This window comes from Podarcis raffonei, chromosome 1, assembly GCF_027172205.1.
Source record: "Podarcis raffonei isolate rPodRaf1 chromosome 1, rPodRaf1.pri, whole genome shotgun sequence".
In the NCBI taxonomy this organism is placed as follows: domain Eukaryota; kingdom Metazoa; phylum Chordata; class Lepidosauria; order Squamata; family Lacertidae; genus Podarcis; species Podarcis raffonei.
This window is the reverse complement of record NC_070602.1, coordinates 128892974-128916636: the sequence shown is the minus strand read 5'-3', so window position 1 is coordinate 128916636 and position 23663 is coordinate 128892974. Positions and strand designations below refer to the sequence as shown.

The 23663-nt window shown below is 43.5% G+C and overlaps 1 protein-coding gene across 3 annotated transcripts in view; it reads left to right on the top strand.

Moving 5' to 3' along the window:
* PARD3B (par-3 family cell polarity regulator beta) overlaps window positions 1-23663 on the top strand; it is a 617714-nt gene that overhangs the window by 422449 nt on the left and 171602 nt on the right. For all 3 annotated transcript variants that reach the window (XM_053366051.1, XM_053366062.1, XM_053366043.1), the window contains one exon: window positions 23020-23316. In XM_053366051.1, the coding sequence (XP_053222026.1) occupies window positions 23020-23316 (297 nt within the window). The remainder of the gene's footprint in view (window positions 1-23019; window positions 23317-23663) is intronic.

The following is a 23663-nucleotide window of genomic DNA, read 5'->3' as shown; positions in this document are numbered from 1 at the left end:
ATATGTGATAATTTATTGTATTTTTCCACAAAAGCTCATGATAGAATATAAATTGTAAATATCATCAATCATCAATCTTTATTACAGTCCAGAGACCCAACAAATCATTACAAAGCAATACACAATTCATACAGCCCACCTCCAGTTTAAACAAGCATTTTGTTCAGAATATAGGGATTATTTGTTCTTGCAACCACCGATAAAAACTTTGCCACTGCTAATGTTCTAGCATTTGTCCGGTCTTCCAATAGGAACCTGACATAGTGAGCCTCTGATTTTCCTGGGAAAGGTACCAGCAAGGGTAGTATCAGTTCAGCCCTGGCTTGCTCATATTTTGCACAGTGCAACAAAATATGTTTTATGGAATCGATGTCTTGAGCACACGAGCAAAGTCTGTCCTGGTAGGGAACTCCTCTCAACCTGCCATCCAACACTGCAGAAGGAAAGACGTTTAGTCTGGCTTTGGTGAAAAGCCTTCGATAGTTTGGTACTGTCAGGTTTTTGATGTAAGATGTTAACTTAAAGACATACCCATATTGTACTCCTACTACCAGCGGACTACAGACTGCGTGTGATCGAGATCGCAAGTCACTGTGTGCATTATCCCATAATCTTTGCTTTAACATCTTTTGGGGCCATAGCCAATGCACTGCATCAGACGTTGGTCTCCTTGTCCTGTCCTATCCAGTCCCTGCCCTTGCTCCTGCTGCCTCGAAATAAGCTCCAGAAGCTTGGGGGGGATTTTCTGGAGCATATGTGGGGGGCTTACTGGGGAAGAAAGAGAGGGAACAAAAGTCCCATTGAGCCAATGGAACTCCACTGGCACAGCCTTGCATACAGTTAAATTTTGATGCTGGTACCTTTGTGATAGGAGCTTATTTTCTTAATAAAAACACTTGTGCCTGTGGTTTTCTCACTGGAGAAAATAAGTGTATAAGCAGAAAAGTAAGAAGTTGAATGTACATCTGGCTCTTATTTTCAGCAGCCGGCAAGGACTGAATATTTAAGCAAGTGATTCTCAGACCTAGGACTTTGCAAATGACTTCAAGTTTGTGGTTTACTTCTAGGAAGCCTTCCAACACCGTAGAATTGTTCTCCCCTGTCTTACCGGTCCTGAGCCTTGCTCATGTTAATACTCTTTAAATCAATACATATGTTCTGGAAAGTGGAATTTAATATTGCAGCTCTGAGCATCCTGCACAAGCTACATTCATCCCACAGAAGAAGAAAACATTTTTATTCATGTGTATGGGGAGAGAGAGAAACTGATTTACGCAGCACGGTAAGCTAAACTATGGCTTGCTGGGACCATGCAAGCATCTGGGCAAAGTTGCTTCACAGCCACTTTCATAGAATCCTAGAAGTCAGAAAGGGCCATGAGGGTCATTTCATCCAACCACCTGCAATGCAGGAATCTTTTGCCCAACATTCTCCTGCCTAGTCATCTTCTTTTTACTCCTGTGCCAATCTTGGCTACATTTCAGGGTTAGTGAAGAGAGAGCTTAACCATAAGTCTGGGTTCAGACATTGTTGTTGTTGTTTAGTCGTTTAGTCGTGTCCGACTCTTCGTGACCCCATGGACCAGAGCACGCCAGGCACTCCTGTCTTCCACTGCCTCCCACAGTTTGGTCAAACTCATGCTGGTAGCATGAACACTGTCAAGAACACTGTCCAACCACCTCGTCCTCTGTCGTCCCCTCTCCTTGTGCCCTCCATCTTTCCCAACATCAGGATTTTTTCCAGGGAGTCTTCTCTTCTCATGAGGTGGCCAAAGTATTGGAGCCTCAGCTTCACGATCTCTCCTTCCAGTGAGCACTCAGGGCTGATTTCCTTCAGAATGGATAGGTTTGATCTTCTTGCAGACCATGGGACTCTCAAGAATCTCCTCCAGCACCATAATTCAAAAGCATCAATTCTTTGGCGATCAGCCTTCGTTATGGTCCAGCTCTCACTTCCATACATCACTATTGGGAAAGCCATAGCTTTAACTATATGGACCTTTGTCGGCAAGGTGATGTCTCTGCTTTTTAAGATGCTGTCTAGGTTTGTCATCGCTTTTCTCCCAAGAAGCAGGCGTCTTTTGATTTCATGACTGCTGTCACCATCTGCCATGATCATAGAGCCCAAGAAGGTAAAATCTCTCACTGCCTCCATTTCTTCCCCTTCTGTTTGCCAGGAGGTGATGCGCCCAGTGGCCATGATCTTCATTTTTTTGATGTTGAGCTTCAGACCATATTTTGCACTCTCCCCTTTCACCCTCATTAAAAGGTTCTTTAATTCCTCCTCACTTTCTGCCATTAAAGTTGTGTCATCTGCATATCTGAGGTTGTTATTTCTTCATGCAATCTTAATTTCAGTTTGGGATTCATCTTAGCTCAATGGGGCATGGGAATAAATAAGACCAGGGAGGAGCAAAGTGGATTTGAGTTCTTCTCTATGAGCCCAAACATCTATGTGGTCCCAGTAAGACACAGTTTGGATTATTGTGACCTTTGAACCAGGGCTGTATATTTGAAGGGATGCTGGAGACTTGAAAATCTATTTCTAACCTATGCAATGTTTCATCTTTTTTCTTTTCTTTTCCAAGTGATAGTGGATATCAATGTTAAGGCAGGTTGTGCCCGAAATGGATAGCAGAAATAGATTATTATTATTATTGCTTCTAAAATAACATTATATAGTAATTGTATTGATAGATATAGAAAGATATTATACTAGAAAATCTTATTGAATTTCAAATAAAACATAGCTAATGTTATTATAACCACAATGCAATGTTAGAATGAGTGTATCTGCGTTGAATCTCCTATACTTTTTGCATCTTATTTGGTAAGAGTTAATTCAACACAGCATTTCTGTTCATTGAATATTCCTGACTTAGCAGCACCGCTAGGTTCTGTGGTTTAGACAAAATAAAGTTTTGGATGAGATCCCAGTTTTAATAGTCCCAATTTATTATAACCATTGAACCCTGATCAGATCACAGATTGGATGAGGTCCCAGTTTTTTAAATGTCCCAATTTACTGCTGCCTCAGAACCCTGATAAGAATACATATTTGATTAAGGTTGAGTTTTTGATATATATTTTTTTATAAAAATCAGTTAATTACTTTTAGATTCTTATTAGATCATAGCAGCATAGCTATGGTATGTCTAATTTATGGGGGAAAATATACTGGCTGGTGTTGTGCTAGACAAGGTCGTCATTCTATTTTATGCTGACTACATGAAGTTATCAGATTTCTGGTTTCCAAAGAAACAGCAAAAGCACAAGACAAAAGGATAGGATAGTCAGATCTTCTGCTGGTATACACACCAAAGCATATAGCAGCGGTTTCACTTCTCCACTGGCTATTTAAGGAATATGGTTGACATACAGGCCAGTGTAAACAGTTTGGTATCTTTCCATCCATAGAGTGTGACGCAGCATTTAGAATAAAGTAGTAACTTTAGAATAAAGTTCTAACTAAAACAGACTGGGAACTTGACAGATGTGCTGCACTGCTCTTGACAAATTGTACTTTTGAGTAATTCAAAAACAGAAAACTTATGTGGACCAAAATGGAAAACTTATGTGTTTCTTCCAATTTTCCATCATACAGTAGCAATATTCACAGATGTTCTATTCAGGGCGTTTTCACTGCTTCGTTTGTGACTATACCACACTTTCTGATACGGCTTAATCTGCTACTGCTAAACCAGGAAATGCTTGCAGGAAGAGTTAAGACAGTTGTGCTTGCACCTGAATAGAATTCCAGCAGATGTGTGTGCAACAGATCCCTTTTCTATTGATCTTCTACTTGTCAGACGTCTTCTTTTATCAAACTCTCACTGGTCATCTTTTGAAAATAAATAACGATGATTTAAAGTAATTGTCAGCCTTAAAAAATGGCTTTCCAAGTCTTGCAGAAGGCATCTCTTTCTCACTCGCTCTGTTGGTGCTCCTTTCCCCGGCCAAAAATGTTTTGCAGAATAGGGAGGGATATCACACTGTGTGTTTAACTGGTGATAAATCTTTTATACTGTTGCAGTGCAGAACAGTGTGCTTTCAGCCTTCTGTTTTTGTACTCCTACTCCTCTAGCCTCACAGTAAATGTCTATTGGGTCAGTTCACCACAAATCAAGTTTCTCATACATCTTTGATGGGGATGGAAATAGAGGGTTTTTGTACCTGAATGCCCTTCTTTTCTGTTGTTGTTTTTTGTTGTTGTTTGTTTTGTGGCTTATAGACCACAGAGGTACCTTGGTGCCATATGATGATTTTTGGAACTGCATCAAACCATGGTTTTACTGCCGCAGCCCAAAATTCAGCCTGTTGTAGCCACAACTGAATTCTCAGAATATGTGCCATACAACATGATTTCCTTCCTTCCTCCATATTTTCATTAACAAATGACAGTTTACACTACACACACAGAGAGAGAGAGAGAGCTCCATGAAAACGATGAAAATTGAAATGATGTCTCTCCTCTGCAACCTGGAATTTATCTATATTTTCTGTACCCCCCATTAACGAAAAGCTCTCCAAGCAGTTCAGAAATAGAAGTGTTCACCATGAAGTGTAAGAATGAAGCACAGAAACAAAACCTTCAATAGCTAAATACTTGCCTCTTTGTGTTCTACAGTTTACATTGGTCAATAATTTTGTGATGATAAGCACTCAGAAGACAGATAAGCACTACCATAGTGTACGTTATTGAGTTAGGGCTGAAAGACTACATGCATTGTAAATTATTGCACAGTGTATAGAGAACAAAAGTCAAGAGCTTGTTGTAAGTTGGAGGTCGTCGGGATCAGGCAAGACTTGAGCTAAGCACATTGCCGTATGTCTACTATTCTTCCTTGTGGTGAAAAGTTATGGTTTGAGGAGAGAAGGAGGGAGGGGGCGGGGTAGTACAGTTGAACCTCCATTTACATAACCCTCTGGTTATGTAAACTTTGGGATGCGTGCGCGGCAAACCCGGAAGTATTTTACTGGGTTTCGCCACATGCGCATGCGCAGAAGCGATCCTCAGGTTGTGGAAACCTCGGGATCCAACCGGACCTCTGGAACGGATCCCATCCACAACCGGAGGTACTACTATAATTCCTTCCTAGGCAGTAGCATGGCTGCCTCTCACACCATTGTTAAAAACAAAACAAAATAACCATTTTTGGTCTTAAGGTAAAGGTAAAGGGACCCCTGACCATTAGGTCCATTCGTGGCCGATTCTGGGGTTGCGGCGCTCATCTCGCTTTATTGGCCGAGGAAGCCGGCGTACAGCTTCCGGGTCATGTGGCCAGCATGACTAAGCCGCTTCTGGCGAACCAGAGCAGCGCACGGAAATGCCGTTTACCTTCCCGCCAGAGTGGTACCTATTTATCTACTTGCACTTTGAGGTGCTTTCGAACTGCTAGGTTGGCAGGAGCAGGGACCGAGCAATGGGAGCTCACCCCGTCACGGGGATTCGAACCACCGACCTTCTGATCGGCAAGTCCTAGGCTCTGTGGTTTAACCCACAGCGCCACCCGCGTCCCATGTTTTTGGTCTTAGACTGACTGTAAATGCTTTGCCTGTGGTAAAGACAAAATCTGAATTTGTCTCTAGATTTCTCTGCACGTTCCTTTCCCTGATTTCCAGAGTGGTTTTATTTATCTTTTGACAGCTGCCTCCTTTTTGATCTGATGCTCTCCTGCATTCCTCCTCTTCTGGCTCCCTCCCTATGATAGATGTGGACTCCAGGTTGACTTCCTTGGGTTTCTTTTATCCAACTGCTTCCTAATTTTAAAATAAGTTGCCCTGTGAGATTTGTCTCCATGTTTCAGCCCATTTCCACTCCCACTCCTGCGCAGGACTAACCATACTTTCAGCCATAGCCTGCTGTTGACAGAGTTTTAGTTACTCCATCGCTGTTGCTGGGATTACGGCCACACGGAAACACATCATAAATTGGCATCCTGCCACCATCTGCTCTTTCTTTCTTTCTTTCTTTTAGGAGTCTAAAGCAGCAGGACTCTTGAGATTTTAATTTTTTTAAAAAAAAATTGGGTATAGTTGTGTTGGTTTAAGCATCCATCTGCTGACTCTTCAGGTTCCAACTCCTAACCACATATCATCACCATGAAACACAAACCTGAGTTGTAGTGCATTTCATTAATAAGTCTGACCAGAAGGATAAAGGCACTAATGAAATAGAAAATGAGCCAGTCAGAATTTTCCCAGATCAGATAATGCAGGTAAGAAGAAGAAGAAATAATATTTTAAATAAAAATGGCAATGTTTCTAGGATTATTATTTTTCCTAGATAACATAGATTATAGGTAGGGTGGCTTAGAGCTTGCTTGATTACTGCAGACCCCTTGTGAGAATAAATTATTCCTGCAGATATATAGAGATAGCCTCCTCTTTTGCTCCTCAGCAAAGACACAAAATGGAATCCACCCAACATAGCTTTTCCTGAGGGAAGGCAACTTTTAAGAAGTGTTTGAAGAAGAGTTTGGATTTGATATCCCGCTTTATCACTACCCGAAGGAGTCTCAAAGCGGCTTACATTCTCCTTTCCCTTCTTCCCCCACAACAAACACTCTGTGAGGTGAGTGGGGCTGAGAGACTTCAAAGAAGTGTGACTAGCCCAAGGTCACCCAGCAGCTGCATGTGGAGGAGCGGAGATGCGAACCTGGTTCACCAGATTACGAGTCTACCACTCTTAACCACTACACCACACTGGCTTTGGTTGCGTTTGTATAGGCAAGCTTATTTGAGAAATAGCCATAGAATAAAAAAATGAGGCATGAAGGCAGAGCCCGTCGGCCCATGATCCAAGACGGTCATTCTTTTGAAGAGTCCTACATTTGGGTTACCATAAGAAAAGGCACAGAGAAATGATACTAAAGTTAAACAGTAAACTTGGTTCATGTGCTGGCTAAACCCAGTAGAGAATAGGGCAAGATACATCCAGACTTGTCCCAACAAGAAGACACCCCTATATCTGATCGCTGATGATAGTCATTGTTTGGATGGGGGGCTTTTATCCATTTCTGCAGTCACACAATCAACCAGTAGCTGAACTGGGTTCCACACAGTCACAAAAATGAAGTCACAAGCCACGATCACAGGTCAGTCCCATAAAACAAAGTCACAGTCAAAAAACCGAAAAAGCCACACAAACCAAAACACACAAAAATAATAATAGCAAAAACAAAACCTCCAAATATCACCTCTGTGTTGCGTGGGTGCTCGGGACTCAACAGCTGGCAGACTCAGCAGGAAGCCTCTGATTAGCAGCGAGGGACTCAATTAACAAACGAAACACACTCAACAGGAACCAGACGATGAAAAGCGAGCCCTAAAACAGCAGCCGGGCCCAACTTATATACAGCGGTACCTTGGGTTACATACGCTTCAGGTTACAGATTCCGCTAACCCAGATATAGTACCTCGGGTTAAGAACTTTGCTTCAGGATGAGAACAGAAATCATGCTCTGGCAGCGTAGCAGCAGCGGGAGGCCTCATTAGCTAAAGTGGTGCTTCAGGTTAAGAACGGACCTCCGGAACGAATTAAGTATGTAACCAGAGGTACCACTGTATATAAAAAAATGACTCAACCGGGAGCACTCATTTCCAGGTTGCAATTGGACTTAGTCCAAAACGGTCTTATAACAGACTGGACTTTAGTCAAGCTACCACTGTACTGTGCAGCCCTCATCCCTTAGTTTCATGCTCACCTAGTTTTGTCTTGCTAGGTAATGTGACCTGTTGTGATCTTTTTTAGACGCAGAGTTCTTAAAGTAGGAGGTAGGCATCTCTGCAGAAGAACAAGAGCTTCACAGGGAAAGTAGGACTCCCGTGGCGCTGTTGTCTAAACCCCTGAGCCTCTTGGGCTTGCCGATCAGAAGGTTGGCGGTTCGAATCCCCGTGATGGGGTGAGCTCCCATTGTTTGGTCCCAGCTCCGGCCAACCTAGCAGTTCGAAAGCACGCCAAAAAGTGCAAGTAGATAAATAGGTACCACTCTGCCAGGAAGGTAAACAGTGTTTCCGTGCGCTGCTCTGGTTTTGGTGTTTTGTTGCGCCAGAAGTGGCTTAGTCCTGCTGGCCACATGACCCGGAAAAACTGTCTGCAGACAAAATGCCAGCTCCCTCGGCCTGTAAAGTGAGATGAGCGCCGCAACCCCACAGTTGTCTGCAACTGGACTTATCTGTCAGGGGTCCTTTACTTTTTTAGGGAAAGTGAAGGCTGCTCTCTGACTCTTCCCTATTTTTCGTTCTATGGCACTTTTACCGTCAGGAAGAACCTTGCAATTTCACTGAGTGATAGCAATTGTGATCCATATCTTGCATTCTCTGTCTTTTTATTTCCATCATCATGGCTGATGAGTCGGTTGCTATGCATCTATGCCTGCCATTTGACAAAATTTGCCCCGTGGACGCAGTTGATCAAACCCAAAGGTTGTTACGGCAACTCCAAAGCCTGGTTTGTCATTGATGTGGCAGGCTTTTGTAAGAAGAGTAACTTGTATATGCTCTCTGATTGCTAGAAATAATAGCAAGTTTCCATTTTCTACATTATGCTTTGAACAATTGTGCCCAAAAGTGTTTCAGAAACAAGTCCAATGGGAGGAACAACAGATGGAATCTCCATTGTCTCCCCCTCTAAACTTAGAAAAGCAAAGTTTGGGGAAGAAATGAAAGGTTTTCTGCCAATTGTCTCCTGTGAGTTCTAGACAGGGTGGATAAAAAACAATGATTTTTTTAAAAAATGTATTTTTTAAAAATATATTTTTTATTTAAATCAGATTTTCAAACTAAAATGCTTTTGGAAGAAAAATATTTCTAAAGATAGATTTCTATTTAAGTTACATTATAGTCCAAAGGCTATTCATCAGGAAATAAGGTTTTGTTTTAAGTTTTTCATGTGTGCTAAAACTTAGTCTAAGTTTTTTTTATAAAAAAAACCACACCGTTTAACCACATCCGTTAAAAAACATGGGTACATATGCTATAATGTTATTCTTTTAGTTAAATAAATTGTTTGAATTGTTATTAAGGAAATGATTGCTTTTCTCCTTCCAATAAAGTACAGCAGAAAAGTTGTCCAAATATAAACAGGCAACTTATTAAACCTCACAGTAATTGCATAATTATATGTCTATGTGTTTCTAATAGTAAACCAAATCAGTAATTTTGGATATAACTGTAAAAACTACACTGAAAATTTATTATTCCCAAAATGAAACCTTCATCTGGTTGTAAATATTAAGATTATACCAGCAAGAATGAGTCTTTCTGCAAAAAAACGATTTAAATCAAGGCTTACTGACTAGTGATTTAAATTGATTTGATTTAAATCGATTTGATTTAAATCAAATGCACCCTGGTTCTAGACACTTCAGAGCACTTGTCTCCTTGCTGGTGGTTCTGAGCGAGTGTGGTGTAGTGGTTAAGAGCGGTAGACTCGTAATCTGGTGAACCGGGTTTGATTCCCCGCTGCTCCACCTGCAGCTGCTGGGTGACCTTGGGCCAGTCACACTTCTTTGAAGTCTCTCAGCCCCACTCACCTCACAGAGTGTTTGTTGTGGGGGAGGAAGGGAAAGGAGAATGTTAGCCGCTTTGAGACTCCTTCGGGTAGTGATAAAGCGGGGTATTAAATCCAAACTCCTCTTCTTCTTCTTCTACCAGCTCAGGCATGAAAGCAAAGCCATCAGGAAAGCCCCTCTCCCCCTCCTTAATTCCCCTCTTTGCCCTGAGACTTGAAAAAAATTCAGAATTAAACAGCAGAATTGAGAGAAGTTGCTTTTGATCCTCCCAGTACCCCCTAGGACAAGCTAGTGCTTTCTTAAAGAAACTCACCTGGATTCTCTTGGCATTAGGGGCCATCCAGTCTTAACGACTGTTAAGATTAACGAAGCACCCATAGATAAGGCTGAGAGCTGGACCATAAAGAAGGCTGATCGCCGAAGAAGAAGAGTTTGGATTTGATCAGTGGCGTAGCGTGGGGGGTGCAGGGGGGCCGGCCGCACCGGGTGCAACATCTGGGGGGCGCGCGCTTGCACTCGCAGCTCTCTGCCCCCTGCTAAAATCCACGGGTTAGGGGGCGCAAATTACTTGCCTTGCCCCGGGTGCTGACAACCCACGCTACGCCACTGGATTTGATATCCCGCCTTTCACTCCCTTTAAGGAGTCTCAAAGCGGCTTACATTCTCCTTTCCCTTCCTCCCCCACAACAAACACTCTGTGAGGTGAGTGGGGCTGAGAGACTTCAGAGAAGTGTGACTGGCCCAAGGTCACCCAGCAGCTGCATGTGGAGGAGCGGAGACGCGAACCCGGTTCCCCAGATTACGAGACTACCACTCTTAACCACTACACCACACTTGCTCTCAAGTGTCAGAGAATTGATGCTTTTGAATTCTGGTGCTGGAGGAGACTCTTGAGAGTCCCATGGACTGCAAGAAGATCAAACCTATCCATTCTGAAGGAAATCAGCCCTGAGTGCTCACTGGAAGGACAGATCCTGAAGCCGAGGCTCCAATACTTTGGCCACCTCATGAAAAGAGAAGACTCCCTGGAAAAGACCCTGATGTTGGGAAAGATGGAGGGCACAAGGAGAAGGGGACGACAGAGGACAAGATGGTTGGACAGTGTTCTCAAAGCTACTAACATGCGTTTGACCAAACTGCGGGAGGAAGTGGAAGACAGGAGTGCCTGGCGCGCTCTGGTCCAGGGGGTCACGAAGAGTCGGACACGACTAAACAACAACAACAATCTTAACGACTGTTAAGCTTAACGAAGCACCCATAGATAAGGCAGCAAGTAGAAAAGGAAGGAGGCTGCAAGGAATGGAAAACAACTGCAACTTCGCATTTTGCAAAGGGGCAACGACAGAACTGGCATTAATGGGAGGTTGGAAGGCCTTCATTTCCACACATACCTAATTCTGCAAATGAATGTTGTGAGCAATGCATTAGCAAATAATGAAATGCTGCAGAAATACACAATTAATGTGGGTTTGCTTTCAAGGTGAGCTTACTACCATTTTTAGGGAAATCGCAAAGGTCTGTTACACAGTAGGTGCGATACAAAAGATCGAAAGATCCCCAAAGATACAAATATTTTAAAATGCAGCCTTCCAAATGATTATTTGGAAGGCAGGAGAAATAAGTTAGCAGGAATATCGTAAAAGAGGCAAAAATGTGTACAGTATTGTTCAGGCATTATAACTGAACTATCAAGTGAAAAATGGAACTGGATAAAAGAGAGATCATTGACGAAACCGTATAGATTTTCCACAGAGGAGCGAGAAATAAACAAGAAATATTAATGCAATTATAATAGCCTTGTCTAGGAGATGAAGCATTGATCATGGACAAATTCACATAGCCTAGTATTGGCTAGCCAAGTACAACATAAAGAGGAAGTCATTGTCTTTGAGCAGGTACAATTGTAGGCTGCATTTATAAGGGAACAAAGTGAAGAAACTATATATTCTTTCTTTCTGTAGGAACGAAAGAGAATTGTGGTGACCCAATTCCAGCTTTTGTTGTGTATGGAGTGCCAGTATTGACAGCAGTACAAATTATTGTTGCTATCAAATACGAAAGAATACTACTATGTCTGAGATGGATTGAGCCACTATGGTGGTCTCCTCCTTGGGTACAATTTAGAAATCTCTCTAAGTTTTTAAGAGAGAAAAAATCTGGGCCTAGTACCTTCCTTCCTTCCTTCCTTCCTTCCTTCCTTCCTTCCTTCCTTCCTTCCTGAAATTGACACCCCATTTTTCCTTCCAAAGGAGCCCAGTACTTTTAGTAAGCATTCTCGAGTCTTCCCCTGAAGAACTCTTAGGACCAACTACAGTCGTACCTCGGAAGTCGAACGGAATCCATTACGGAAGTCTGTTCGACTTCCAAAACATTCGGAAACCAAAGCACGGCTTCTGATTGGCTGCAGGAAGCTCCTGCAGCCAATCGGAAGCAGCGGAAGCCCCGTCGGACATTCGGGTTCCAAAGAACGTTTGCAAACTGGAATACTCACTTCCGGGTTTGCGACATTCGGGAGCCAAAACGTCCAAGTACCAAGGCGTTTGGCATCTAAGGTACGACTGTACTCCACTGCTGTTTAACTTTTTCCGTATTTAACCCCACTATCCCAAATGGCTTAAAAAGGGGTCCGCAAACTTTTTCAACAGGGGGCCGGTCCACTGTCCCTCAGACCTTGTGGGGGGCCGGACTATATTTTGGAGAGAAAAAAATATCAACAAATTCCTATGCCCCACAAATAACCCAGAGATGCTTTTGAAATAAAAGCACACATTCTACTCATGTAAAAACACCAGGCAAGCCCCACAAATAACCCAGAGATGCATTTTAAATAAAAGGGCACATTCTACTCATGTAAAAACACACTGATTCTTGGACCGTTCATGGGCCAGATTGAGAAGGCGAATGGGCCGGATCCGGCCCCTTGGCCTTAGTTTGCCTACCCATAGGCTTAAATAACCATAGTCACATCCATTCCCTCCCAGCCATTCCCACCCTGCAAATACTTATTACCGGGTTTTGAGCACACATACATAGATAATATCAGTCTATGAAATACTCGACAACATATTGGCTTTATTCTGGTGACATAAGTTTCACTTCAGCTACTGAAAGTTCTTCCAGATAGGGTTGTATCTAGTTGTATGTGCTGATGGACGGCTCTTTCAGCCAACTGAAGCTTTGTGAGCTGGAAAGGGGAGAGTGTCATTTTTGTGAATTCGGCATTGGCCCTGCAATCTGCTGTGCCACATACCGTACCATCGGTGCCTTGTACAACGTGTTTCTTGTTGACTTCCAAAGTCAGATGCAAAACTTAAGCAAAATTAAAGGTAATCATTCAAAATTGGCTCAGTTTCCAAAAGTGATACGTGTCGCATAATGAGCTTTCCTTGGCCCAAGCACAGCTTAGTTTGTGTTTCAGCGGGGAGTAAACGTATCACACAAGTGCCAAAGGACTGCATCCCTCTTATTGTATTAGTTACAGGTAGGTAGCCGTATTGGTCTGCCGTAGTCGAAACAAAATTTGAAAATTCCTTCCAGTAGCACCTTAGAGACCAACTAAGTTGGTTATTGGTATGAGCTTTTGTGTGCATGCACACTTCTTCAGATACACTGAAACAGAAGTCACCAGACCCTCTCACTATATGTTAGTTGGTCTCTAAGGTGCTACTGGAAGCAATCCTCTTATTGTATGTTATTCATTTTAAAATTTCCAAGATGCCTTTTGACCAAACTGGGTCAATAATGGCCTTCAGCAGTATCAAATACAATTGGTTAATACTGGATCGCCTGTCCATTCATTAAAAAAAATGCATGTAAAACAAATATTTTGCATTGGAGTCCAGTTGACCAATTGCTATTTCTTCCATGAAAAGGCATGGTGAAATTTGTTGGTGGAATGGGACTATGTAGCAATAGATAAAGGACAAGCCATTGGGGTAAAAGAGGGAAAGTTGAACTAAAGAAGCATTAATGAGACTAGCAAAAGCAGCAAAAGATTATTACGAATGACAGCAATGTGTTTATTCCTTTCTATCACTAACGTTCACCCATGGGCCTGCTGTTAGTTTGTTTATCACAATCATATACCGCCTTTGCTCAATTTGCTAAAGGTGACGTATATGGCTCTTCTTTTCCCATTTTATCTTCACAATAATCCTCTTGAGAGAGACACACTGTAGGCTGCATTCAACCATCTCTTTGCGGCCTAAAGACTCTTTGACCCAGAGGGTACTTCCACCAGCACAGAAAGGAAGGCGAAGAGATTTTCACTGGTTCTGCCTCAGAGGTTTGGCAAAGAATGATATGTGCAAGCAGTGGCGTCTGAGTTTCCAGCAGACATAATCCAGAAACTTGCAGCAATTTTTTACCAGACGTAACAACTGGAAACTTGGGTTTTTCTTTCAAATTAAAGCAGAGATCCTTAGAATCCTGGACTCTCGTGTTGCCCATTTTGGTGCATGATCAATATTGTGAATAATTGCACTCACAAACGGCTCTGCTTATGACTTAAGTGTTAACCTGCACTTTGAGCCACAACACACATTTTCCCCATAGCAGCAACCGGGGAATAATCTATTTGGCTAGCAGTTCCCTCAGCAGCAAAGCTAATACTGAACCAGTCAGGCAGCTGGGTGTATTTGCCATAGAATAACCACACTGAGATTTGAGTTTATTGTTAGGGAGACCCTGTAGGGAGTACATTCATGAGGCAGGAGGACAAATAACACCCTAACTCATATAGGTTGAGGAAGAGGGGGTTATTGTGTGGCCTTTGTTCTTATTTCTGTTATGTACAGTGGTACCTCGGTCTACGAATAGTCCTGTTAATGAACTATTTGGGCAACGAACTCCGCAAAACCAGAAGTAGGTTTTCTGGCTAACGAACTTTGCCTCGGAAGATGAACAGAAGCCGAACGGTGGAAGGGCAGGAGGCCTCAGTAGGGAAAGCACGCCTCAGTTTAAGAACGGTTTCGGTTTAAGAATGGACTTCCGGAACGGATTAAGTTCTTAAACTGAGGTACCACTGTATTCTGTGTTTTTTATATTGTAGTTCTGTGTTGTGAGCCGCCCTGCAATCTGTTGGTATGCAAATTTAATAAATAATAATAATAATATAGTCTCCATGGTTTGCATTTGATTTGACACCAGCTTTTAAAATGTTTAGCAATGCACCAGAAGACCAAATACAGTGGTACCTTGGGTTACATACGCTTCAGGTTACATACGCTTCAGGTTACAGACTCCACTAACCCAGAAATAGTGCTTTAGGTTAAGAACTTTGCTTCAGGATAAGAACAGAAATTGTGCTCCGGCAGTGCGGTGGCAGCAGGAGGCCCCATTAGCTAAAGTGGTGCTTCAGGTTAAGAACAGTTTCAGATTAAGAACGGACCTCCAGAACGAATTAAGTACTTAACCCGAGGTACCACTGTATGCACAGTTGTATAGAATGATTCGATCAGAGCCCTATGAAGTAAGTTGGATCATCTTAAAAGACGGTCCTGGTTGCTGGCAGGCCCTCAACCCAGTTCCCTCCACCCTGGCATGAGTGGAGCAATACCCTCACACCGGGGTGGCACCACGATCACCCCAGGCCTATTGGCCAATCATTTTGAGTGGGGTGATCCTGGGGGGTATAAAAGTGGCAGTGTGACATGTGCCAAGCACCTGCTTCATGCTGCCGAACACCCGCCCACCCTCCCTTTAATTTGGGTGTCCTCTGGCCTTGCTTTGGACTTCGGTTGGTCGCCCGTCTTGGGACAGAGAACTGGTAGGAATTTTTCCATTTGGCGAATTGGCACTAGCCTTTTGGTTTTTCGCCTACCTCTTAGCAATCGTCACTACTTTGTAAGGTTTGACGGTTAGGCATTGGCTTATTGATGAGTGGGGGAGGGGAGGTCAGCCACCGCCTGCTCCTCCATTGTCCAAGGGTATTCCATTAAAGGAATCCGGGACCTGGATCCTGTCCGAAGTCCGGTTGAGGGGCTAGGGCCATGCCAGGCCTCTGGGAACACCGAGGGAGATGCAGGCGGGTTCCCCCGAAGCAGCTCCCTCTTTTGGTGGTTTACCCTTACTGACTTCCTGCAAAGCGGTCAGGAGTCCAATATAGTCTTTTGCCAATGCCTAAGCCAATACCGTGGGACGCGGGTGGTGCTGTGGGTTAAACCACAGAGCCTAGGACTTGCTGATCAGAAGGTCGGTGGTTCGAATCCCCACGACGGGGTGAGCTCCCGTTGCTCAGTCCCTGCTCCTGCCAACCTAGCAGTTCGAAAGCACGTCAAAGTGCAAGTAGACAAATAGGTACCACTCCGGCGGGAAGGTAAACGGCATTTCCATGCGCTGCTCTGGTTCGCCAGAAGCGGCTTAGTCATGCTGACCACATGACCCGGAAGCTGTACGCTGGCTCCCTCGGCCTATAAAGTGAGATGAGCGCAGCAATCCCAGAGTCGGCCACGACTGGACCTAATGGCCATGGGTCCCTTTACCTTTATCTCTTTAAACCAATACCACTCACATTTGCTATAATCAATAAAGTTGTGGCCTAAATTTTGCCCATTAACCTTCAACCAAAATTCTGTGTCAGTGTGAGTTTCTTTATTCTAATGGGGGATGGCTTGAGGGTCTTGGCACGCAAATCCAGTATACCTGCCTGACAGTGGAAAACGGGCATATTCAACAATATAAGCTGTAAAATCATATGCTGGCATGTCAATGCAAGGAGGCCACTTGGGAGCAACCACAAAGAATTCCTCTCTTTGTGCCTTGGTTGTACAGATCTAATGGGTGGATAATATAATTAGGCAGGAACTCTTATTTTATTAATCCTCTTTAACATTGCATTTCAAATCTATCAAGAAAACAAATCTATGAATAGTATAGAATTGTAGAATTGTAGAGTTCGAAGGGACCATGAGGGTCAACTAGTCCATTCCTCTGCAATGCAGGAATCTTTCGGCACACAACCCTGAGATTAAGCATCTCATTCTGTACCAACTGAGCTATCCCAGCTGTAGCTGTTGTTAAAAATGCATCATGTTCATCAAAATTCCCAGAATACGAACAGCCATGGTTACAACTTCATCTACCTCATGGGATAGTTATCCAATTGGTTTGACTGTTCCCATACTTGTAATAATAATAATAATAATAATAATAATAATAATAATAATAATAATAATAATAATAATAATTTATTATTTATACCCCGCCCATCTTCTTGAGTTTCCTCAGCCACTCTGGGCGGCTTCCAATCAAGTGTTAAGAACAATACAGCATTAAATATTAAAAACTTCCCTAAACAGGGCTGCCTTCAGATGTCTTTTAAAAAGAAGATAGTTGCTTATTTCCTTCACATGTGAAGAGAGGGCGTTCCACAGGGCGGGCGCCACTACCGAGAAGGCCCTCTGTCTGGTTCCCTGTAACCTCACTTCTCGCAATGAGGGAACCGCCAGAAGGCCCTCTGCGCTGGACCTCAGTGTCCGGGCTGAACGATGGGGGTGGAGACGGTCCTTCAGGTATATAGGACCGAGGCCATTTAGGGCTTTAAAGGTCAGCACCAACACTTTGAATTGTGCTCGGAAACGTACTGGGAGCCAATGCAGATCTCTCAGGACCGGTGTTATGTGGTCCCAGCGGCCACTCCCAGTCACCAGTCTAGCTGCCGCATTCTGGATTAATTGCAGTTTCCGGGTCACCTTCAAAGGTAGCCCCACGTAGAGCGCATTGCAGTAGTGCAAGTGGGAGATAACTAGAGCATGCACCACTCTGGCAAGACAGTCCGCAGGCAGGTAGGATCTCAGCCTGCATACCAGATGGAGCTGGTAGACAGCCGCCCTGGACACAGAATTGACCTGCGCCTCCATGGACAGCTGTGAGTCCAAAATGACTCCCAGGCTGCGCACCTGGTGCTTTAGGGGTACAGTTACCCCATTCAGGACCTGGGAGTCCCCCACACCCACCCGCCCCCTGTCCCCCAAAAACAGTACTTCAGTCTTGTCAGGATTCAACCTCAATCTGTTAACCTTTCAAGAACTCTTTCTTAATTCTGGAGGTTAGCCCAGTATAACCTTCCTTCATTACATTTTCAGAAGCGTGATTTGCAGTGCAAAATACACATATTTAACACTACTCGGGAGTTTTCTAATACTAGTAGGCTTTCCCATGTCTGGCACAAAAGCTATGTCTCAAATGGACAAGATTCTCACTTGATGTAGGGTTGCCATATTTCAAAAGTGAACATCCGGACACAAAAGTTGTTGAGTTTTGGGGGGTTGGGCCAAAGCTGTTGAACTACAGCAGCAAAAAATGTTATTTGCCCCAAAATGGAAGGAAGAAGGAAGAAGATTTTGGAGCTGTTTTTAAGGAAAATCAGCAAAAATGACACAGCCGACATGGATTGCCATGCGTCTGGATTTTCCCAGACATTGCAGCAATTTCTGCCCAGAGACTGCTTCCCACTACAGTATTCTGGGTGTGTCCAGGAAATTCTGGACGTAAGGCAAAACTAACTTGATGTCAATATTGAAATACTTTATTGTCACTTGTACAACTGGTATACAGTGAGATAACACTCAACTGATATCAGCAGAGATAATTCAAGGGAAGCCAACTGAACATCCTGCCTTCAGACCTTGGTCAGTCAGATACAACTCAATCGGTAGAGCATGAGGTTCTTAATCTCAGGTCGTGGGTTCGAGCGCCACGTTGGGTGAAAAATCCCTTCATTGTAGGGGGTTGAACTAGATCAGGCATGGCCAGACTTGGTCCTCCAGCTGTTTTGGGACTACAGTTCCCACCATCCCTGACCACTGGTCCTGTTAGCTAGGGATCATGGGAGTTGTAGTCCCAAAACAGCTGGAGGGCCGAGTTTGGCCATGCCTGGACTAGATGATCCTTGTGGTCCCTCCAACTCTATGAATCTATGACAGCTGAAGACAGAAGCATTCAGAAACAGACGCTAATCAATTGACTGACAGATTATTATTATTATTTTAAAAATCAGTCTTCATTTGTAAACAAAACCCTATAGTGGGGTGTGTAAAAAAAAAAATATTTTCTACATTATAATTTCTCTTGAAAGCACTCTGTGTGTAAGAGAGAGCTAGAGAGCATCCATTCAGTTGCGCCCCCCACTCCAAATGTCTTTGGTATTGACGTTTCTTACCTTTATTTGCAATGGAAATCCATCTTGGTTGTTGCCATGCAGCAGGCATTCAATGACAATGGGATCCATAGGCTCCACTCTCCCAGGAAGGATTGTTTCTGTTGACAAAAATTGATCGGGTTTTAACTTTCTACATATATATCCATGCATTTGTTCCATCAAGACGTTGAATGGGCAGACCGGGCCTCTGCTTCTCTCTCTCTCTCGCTGTTATGTGATCTTTCTTTCATCTTTCTTTCAGTGACCCTCGGAGAATTGAGCCTCTTTCATTTATTTATTTTTGAAAAAAATCTGTTCACTAATTACTTGTGTGCTAGGGATTGTTACATTATGGAAATAAAAGGAAATGTTCATTCTTTATTTTTTATCTGTGGCAACCTCAAAGCCTCTCCTTAATCCTATTTTTGTTTGTTTACAGCTCTTCCAACTTTCTGGGGATTGCTTGCATCTGAAGAATGCAAAAAAAAAAAAAAAACCCCAACCCCAACCCCCCCCCTACCATCCTAGAGGCTTGTTCTTGCCTCCATTTAACAATAAGCATTCTGTATAGGGGCATTGCAGTGATTGCAGATAGGGTGTTTGTGCTCATGATTAAAGGATCAGAAATAGATAATGGGTTTTCTTTCCAAATCACTGCCTTCAGCAAGTGAGCCCCATGTGCCTTTATTTTGGCACTGGCCCCTTAACCATCAGTTAGGGCTAACTTTTTCGGTTTGGGTAAAAGGGAAAATGTAGTACGGCATCATAAAAGGAGAATGCCGTAGAACCAGATTTGGGGCAGGGATGCGGGTGGCACTGTGGGTTAAACCACAGAGCCTACGACTTGCCGATCAGAAGGCCGGCGGTTCGAATCCCCGCAACGGGGTGAGCTCCTGTTGCTCGGTCCCAGCTCCTGCCAACCTAGCAGTTCGAAAGCACGTCAAACTGCAAGTAGATAAATAGGTACCGCTCTGTCGGGAAGGTAAATGGCGTTTTCATGCGCTGCTCTGGTTCGCAAGAAGCGGCTTAGTCATGCTGGCCACATGACCCGGAAGCTGTACGCCGTCTCCCTCGGCCAATAAAGCGAGATGAGCGCTGCAACCCCAGAGTCGGCCACGACTGGACCTAATGGTCAGGGGTCCCTTTACCGTTACCTTATTCTTTGGTGAGAGAAGCCCAACAGAGATTTAAAATCACAAAACATGCAGCAAAGTAAAGCATGGAAATGTTCGACCTTTAAAACATCCCCTTCTAAGTCACTTCCAAAGTTCCCTTAGCGTAGAAAGAGACCGCACGTTTGGTAAGTTGAAAGTGGTTTACTTACAAACCCCCCAAAGGTCAGATTCATGTGTTTTTCCACATAGCAAGAAAATATAGGCAGCAAAACAAAGATTCCAAAATGGCAAGGGTTTCTAAATTATTGGTATATAAACGCAAATGTGGCTTACTTAAGCCGCATGGTCTAAGCTTTGAGCACCCAGTTTAGACCTTGCTGGTAGAGTTCACATGGTTGAATGGAAGAACAAAGGCTTCATCCCAAAGTGAGGAGGGGTGACCTAGCTCAGCCTGGCAGGATAACTTACTCTGTGGTCTTAACCCCTTAATGTATTAATTAGAGTTAAGCGTGTTGGTTATATGAGGCTGGATATCCCACATAACTTGGGTTCTTTATTAAGCAGGGTTTGGAAACTAGTTTCAAAGCTAATAATAATAATAATAATAATAATAATAATAATAATGGTGATGATGATGATTTATTTGTACCCTGCCCATCTGGTTGGGTTTCCCCAGCCACTCTGGGGAGATTCCAACCAAGATTAAAAATACATTAAAATATCACACATTAAAAGCTTCTCTGAACAGGGCTGCCTTCAGATGTCTTCTGAATGTCAGGTAGTTGTTTATCTCTTTGACATCTGATGGGTGGGTGCCACTACCAAGAAGGCCCTCTGCCTGGTTCCCTGTAGCTTCGCTTCTCCCAGTGAGGGAACCGCCAGAAGGCCCTCGGCGCTGGACCTCAGTGTCCGGGCAGAACGATGGGGGACTGGAGGAGATACTGCACAATCCTGCAGCCCATACAAAATATTGATGGACTGTGATATCCTGCTACCATGAGGGGTTCTTGGGTGGCTATGAAGATGATGGGAAGGGGGAGAGAAGATCAAAATGGGTAGCTAAGATTTTTGAAGTGTTCAGGAAAGAACTTGTCTATGAGTTTAAAGGTAGGGAACTCAGTAAATGGGTTAAAGGGATAAACTTATTTTGTCTAGAAAGACCTTATAAAAAAGCGCCGCTATTACTTCTTTAATACGGAAGATCCAGACTTCTTTCCTTCAGGCGGCATTTTTGTTGCAGATATGATGTATTTGCACAATCAAAGTTAACATTTAGCTGTTGAGAAACTGTGATTCTCTCTTCCCCACTCCACTTTCCCTCAAGATTTATGGATCCCTGCGTATGGCGAATGCACACAGGGGGTTATCTGTCTCTGCATGCGTTAGGGACCTGTGTTTGCCTCCAGTTTCCCAGCACTGAATGAGAAACTGTCGTGTAAAACCATCAGGTTTTGCAGTTTGCACTCTGGCTATTCACACAACACTAAACCCAAGTTTCGCACTGAGTGTACAACTTATGAAGAACTGGAGCTGATCAAGGCTATCTAACCTTGTGTGCCTGTATACATGGGTTTACAAACCTCTTTTACACGATGCCCGCATCTTCAATTTTAGATATGTCCTTGGCATATATATACCTAAAGCCATATGAAGAGGTCCTCTGATTTCACAATCATTCTTAGTGAAAGACACAGTAGTATAATACTTTTACATTTACTGGGTAGCAAGCATTGTATAAGCTTTAATGTCTTCATGCCTTCTCATTTGTGTTCATTTTCTAGAGGAATCTATTTCCCCTCTTCTCTGCCTAGTTTACCTAATTCTTGGTGTGTGTTTTTCCCTAATTTGCCATCCAAAGTTACTCGTTTACTGGTTCTTGATTTTCCTCCAACTTCAAAAGTTGATGCTTTAAAAAAACACTTATTATTCTCTCGCCATTCTTTTCATACATCCTCTACACCTACTTGCTTCCAGGAGCATCTTCTGTTCTCCAGAATTTAATAATGGTGGGTAAAGCCTGGCTTTTTTTAATTGGCAGCTTTCCTGAGCTTTAATCCATCTCTTGCCTTTCATTCCCTGCTCTCTGCGTACCAGGGCTCATCTTGCTGCTGTGATCTTTTCCGTTGCTTTAATTATGGAGTGTGGCAGCTGAACGTTTAAGTTTCATATTAATAGCGCCTTGTTTAAAGTTTTCAGTTGCAAAGCAAATGTTGAATCATCTGAATTTGGCGAGGTTTGAAATTATACCTGGGTATGTTTTTACCGTTCTTATTCCCAGCAGATTACACAATGGCACTGATTAGCTGCCGCATTTTGTAATACCACTTAAGGCTTTATCACAGTGGAGTACTGCCAGTAATAGTCTTTAATTCACTTATATGTACCAATTCATCTCTGTCAGGCTTCTATTCATTTCTTCCCTGTCTTACTCTGTCCCTAGCCTCTGTATAATGAGGTATGATGTCCCCCCACTTAAGTGGGGGAGGGGGTCCAAAAATCCCTAGTGAACTGACTCTGGTCTTTTTGACTCTTCAGGCAACCCAACCCCCCTTGCATTTATATGCCCACATTATTGCACTTCTCACAAATGAGAGGAAGTGGCACTGATAACGTTATCTGTTAATTCACATGCACAGAAGAAGTTACCGTATTTTTCGCTCTGTAAGACGCACCAGACCATGAGACGCACCTAGTTTTTGGAGGAGGAAAACAAGAAAAAAAATATTCTGAATCTCAGAAGCCAGAACAACAAGAGGGATCGCTGCACAGCGAAAGCAGCAATCCCTCTTGCTGTTCTGGCTTCTGGGATAGCTGCGCAGCCTGCATTCACTCCATAAGACGCACACACATCCCCCCTTACCTTTTAGGAGGGAAAAAGTGAGTCTTATAGAGCAAAAAATATGGTACTTTTCGTCAGGCATTTAATATGGACCTGTTATAGAGATGTCTTTTTCATAATCCTCAAAGGAATGCATGTTTGTTCAGTTAGGATATGGGTCACCACGTTGCCAATACTTGGATGACGATGGGGTGCTTATCTGTTGCGAATCGTGGTGGATTTATGATTGACGTGCTTGCTTGATATATGTTGCGTTAAATGCTGGAGCATGATTATAACGCGTGAGATGTTTCCTAAGGTTCTAGCTGTGGTTTTTGTTGCCTATGCAAAACAACTGTTGCCTCCAGAAGTCGCATGCTTTGCTTCGCTAGATGTTGATGCAAACTCTGAGCTTTGTTGTCTTGTCTCCTAGGATTGGTGCGAAACATCAGGAGCTGCGGCAGAAGCAGGCCAGGGGGCTTGCCGAGTATTCCCCTGGCCCCGTGGGCCCTCTGCCTGATATTGACGACGACGAGACAGACCCCAATTACGCACAAGTCAATCACTTCCGAGAAATGTATCCACCTGCCAGTGCGTACAGACCATCTTCTCCACCTGTGTCGGAAAACTTTGGGTGTGACAGCCCTCCAGTGCCAGTGGACAGGGACCACCTTGAAGGACTGTATGCGAGGATAAACAAGCCGTCTCATCAGCACGCTCCTGTGGAGAGGTAGTGATTCATATCATGGAAATTATTGCACCTGCAAATATTTGCAGATGTAACAAAATAGCATGTTGTTTGTTTATGTCATGAAATTTATACAGTCGTACCTTGGTTGTCGAACGCCTTGCGACTCAAACGTTTTGGCTCCCGAACGCCGCAAACCCAGAAGTGAGTGTTCCGGTTTGCAAACGTTTTTTGGAACCCGAACGTGTGCCGGGGTTTCCGGGGCTTCCGGTTGAATGCAGGAAGCTCCTGCAGCCAATCGGAAGCCACGTCGTAGTTTTCGAACGTTTTCAGAAGTTGAACGGACTTCAAGAACCAAGGTACACCACTTGGTTGTTAAAAATCCTCAA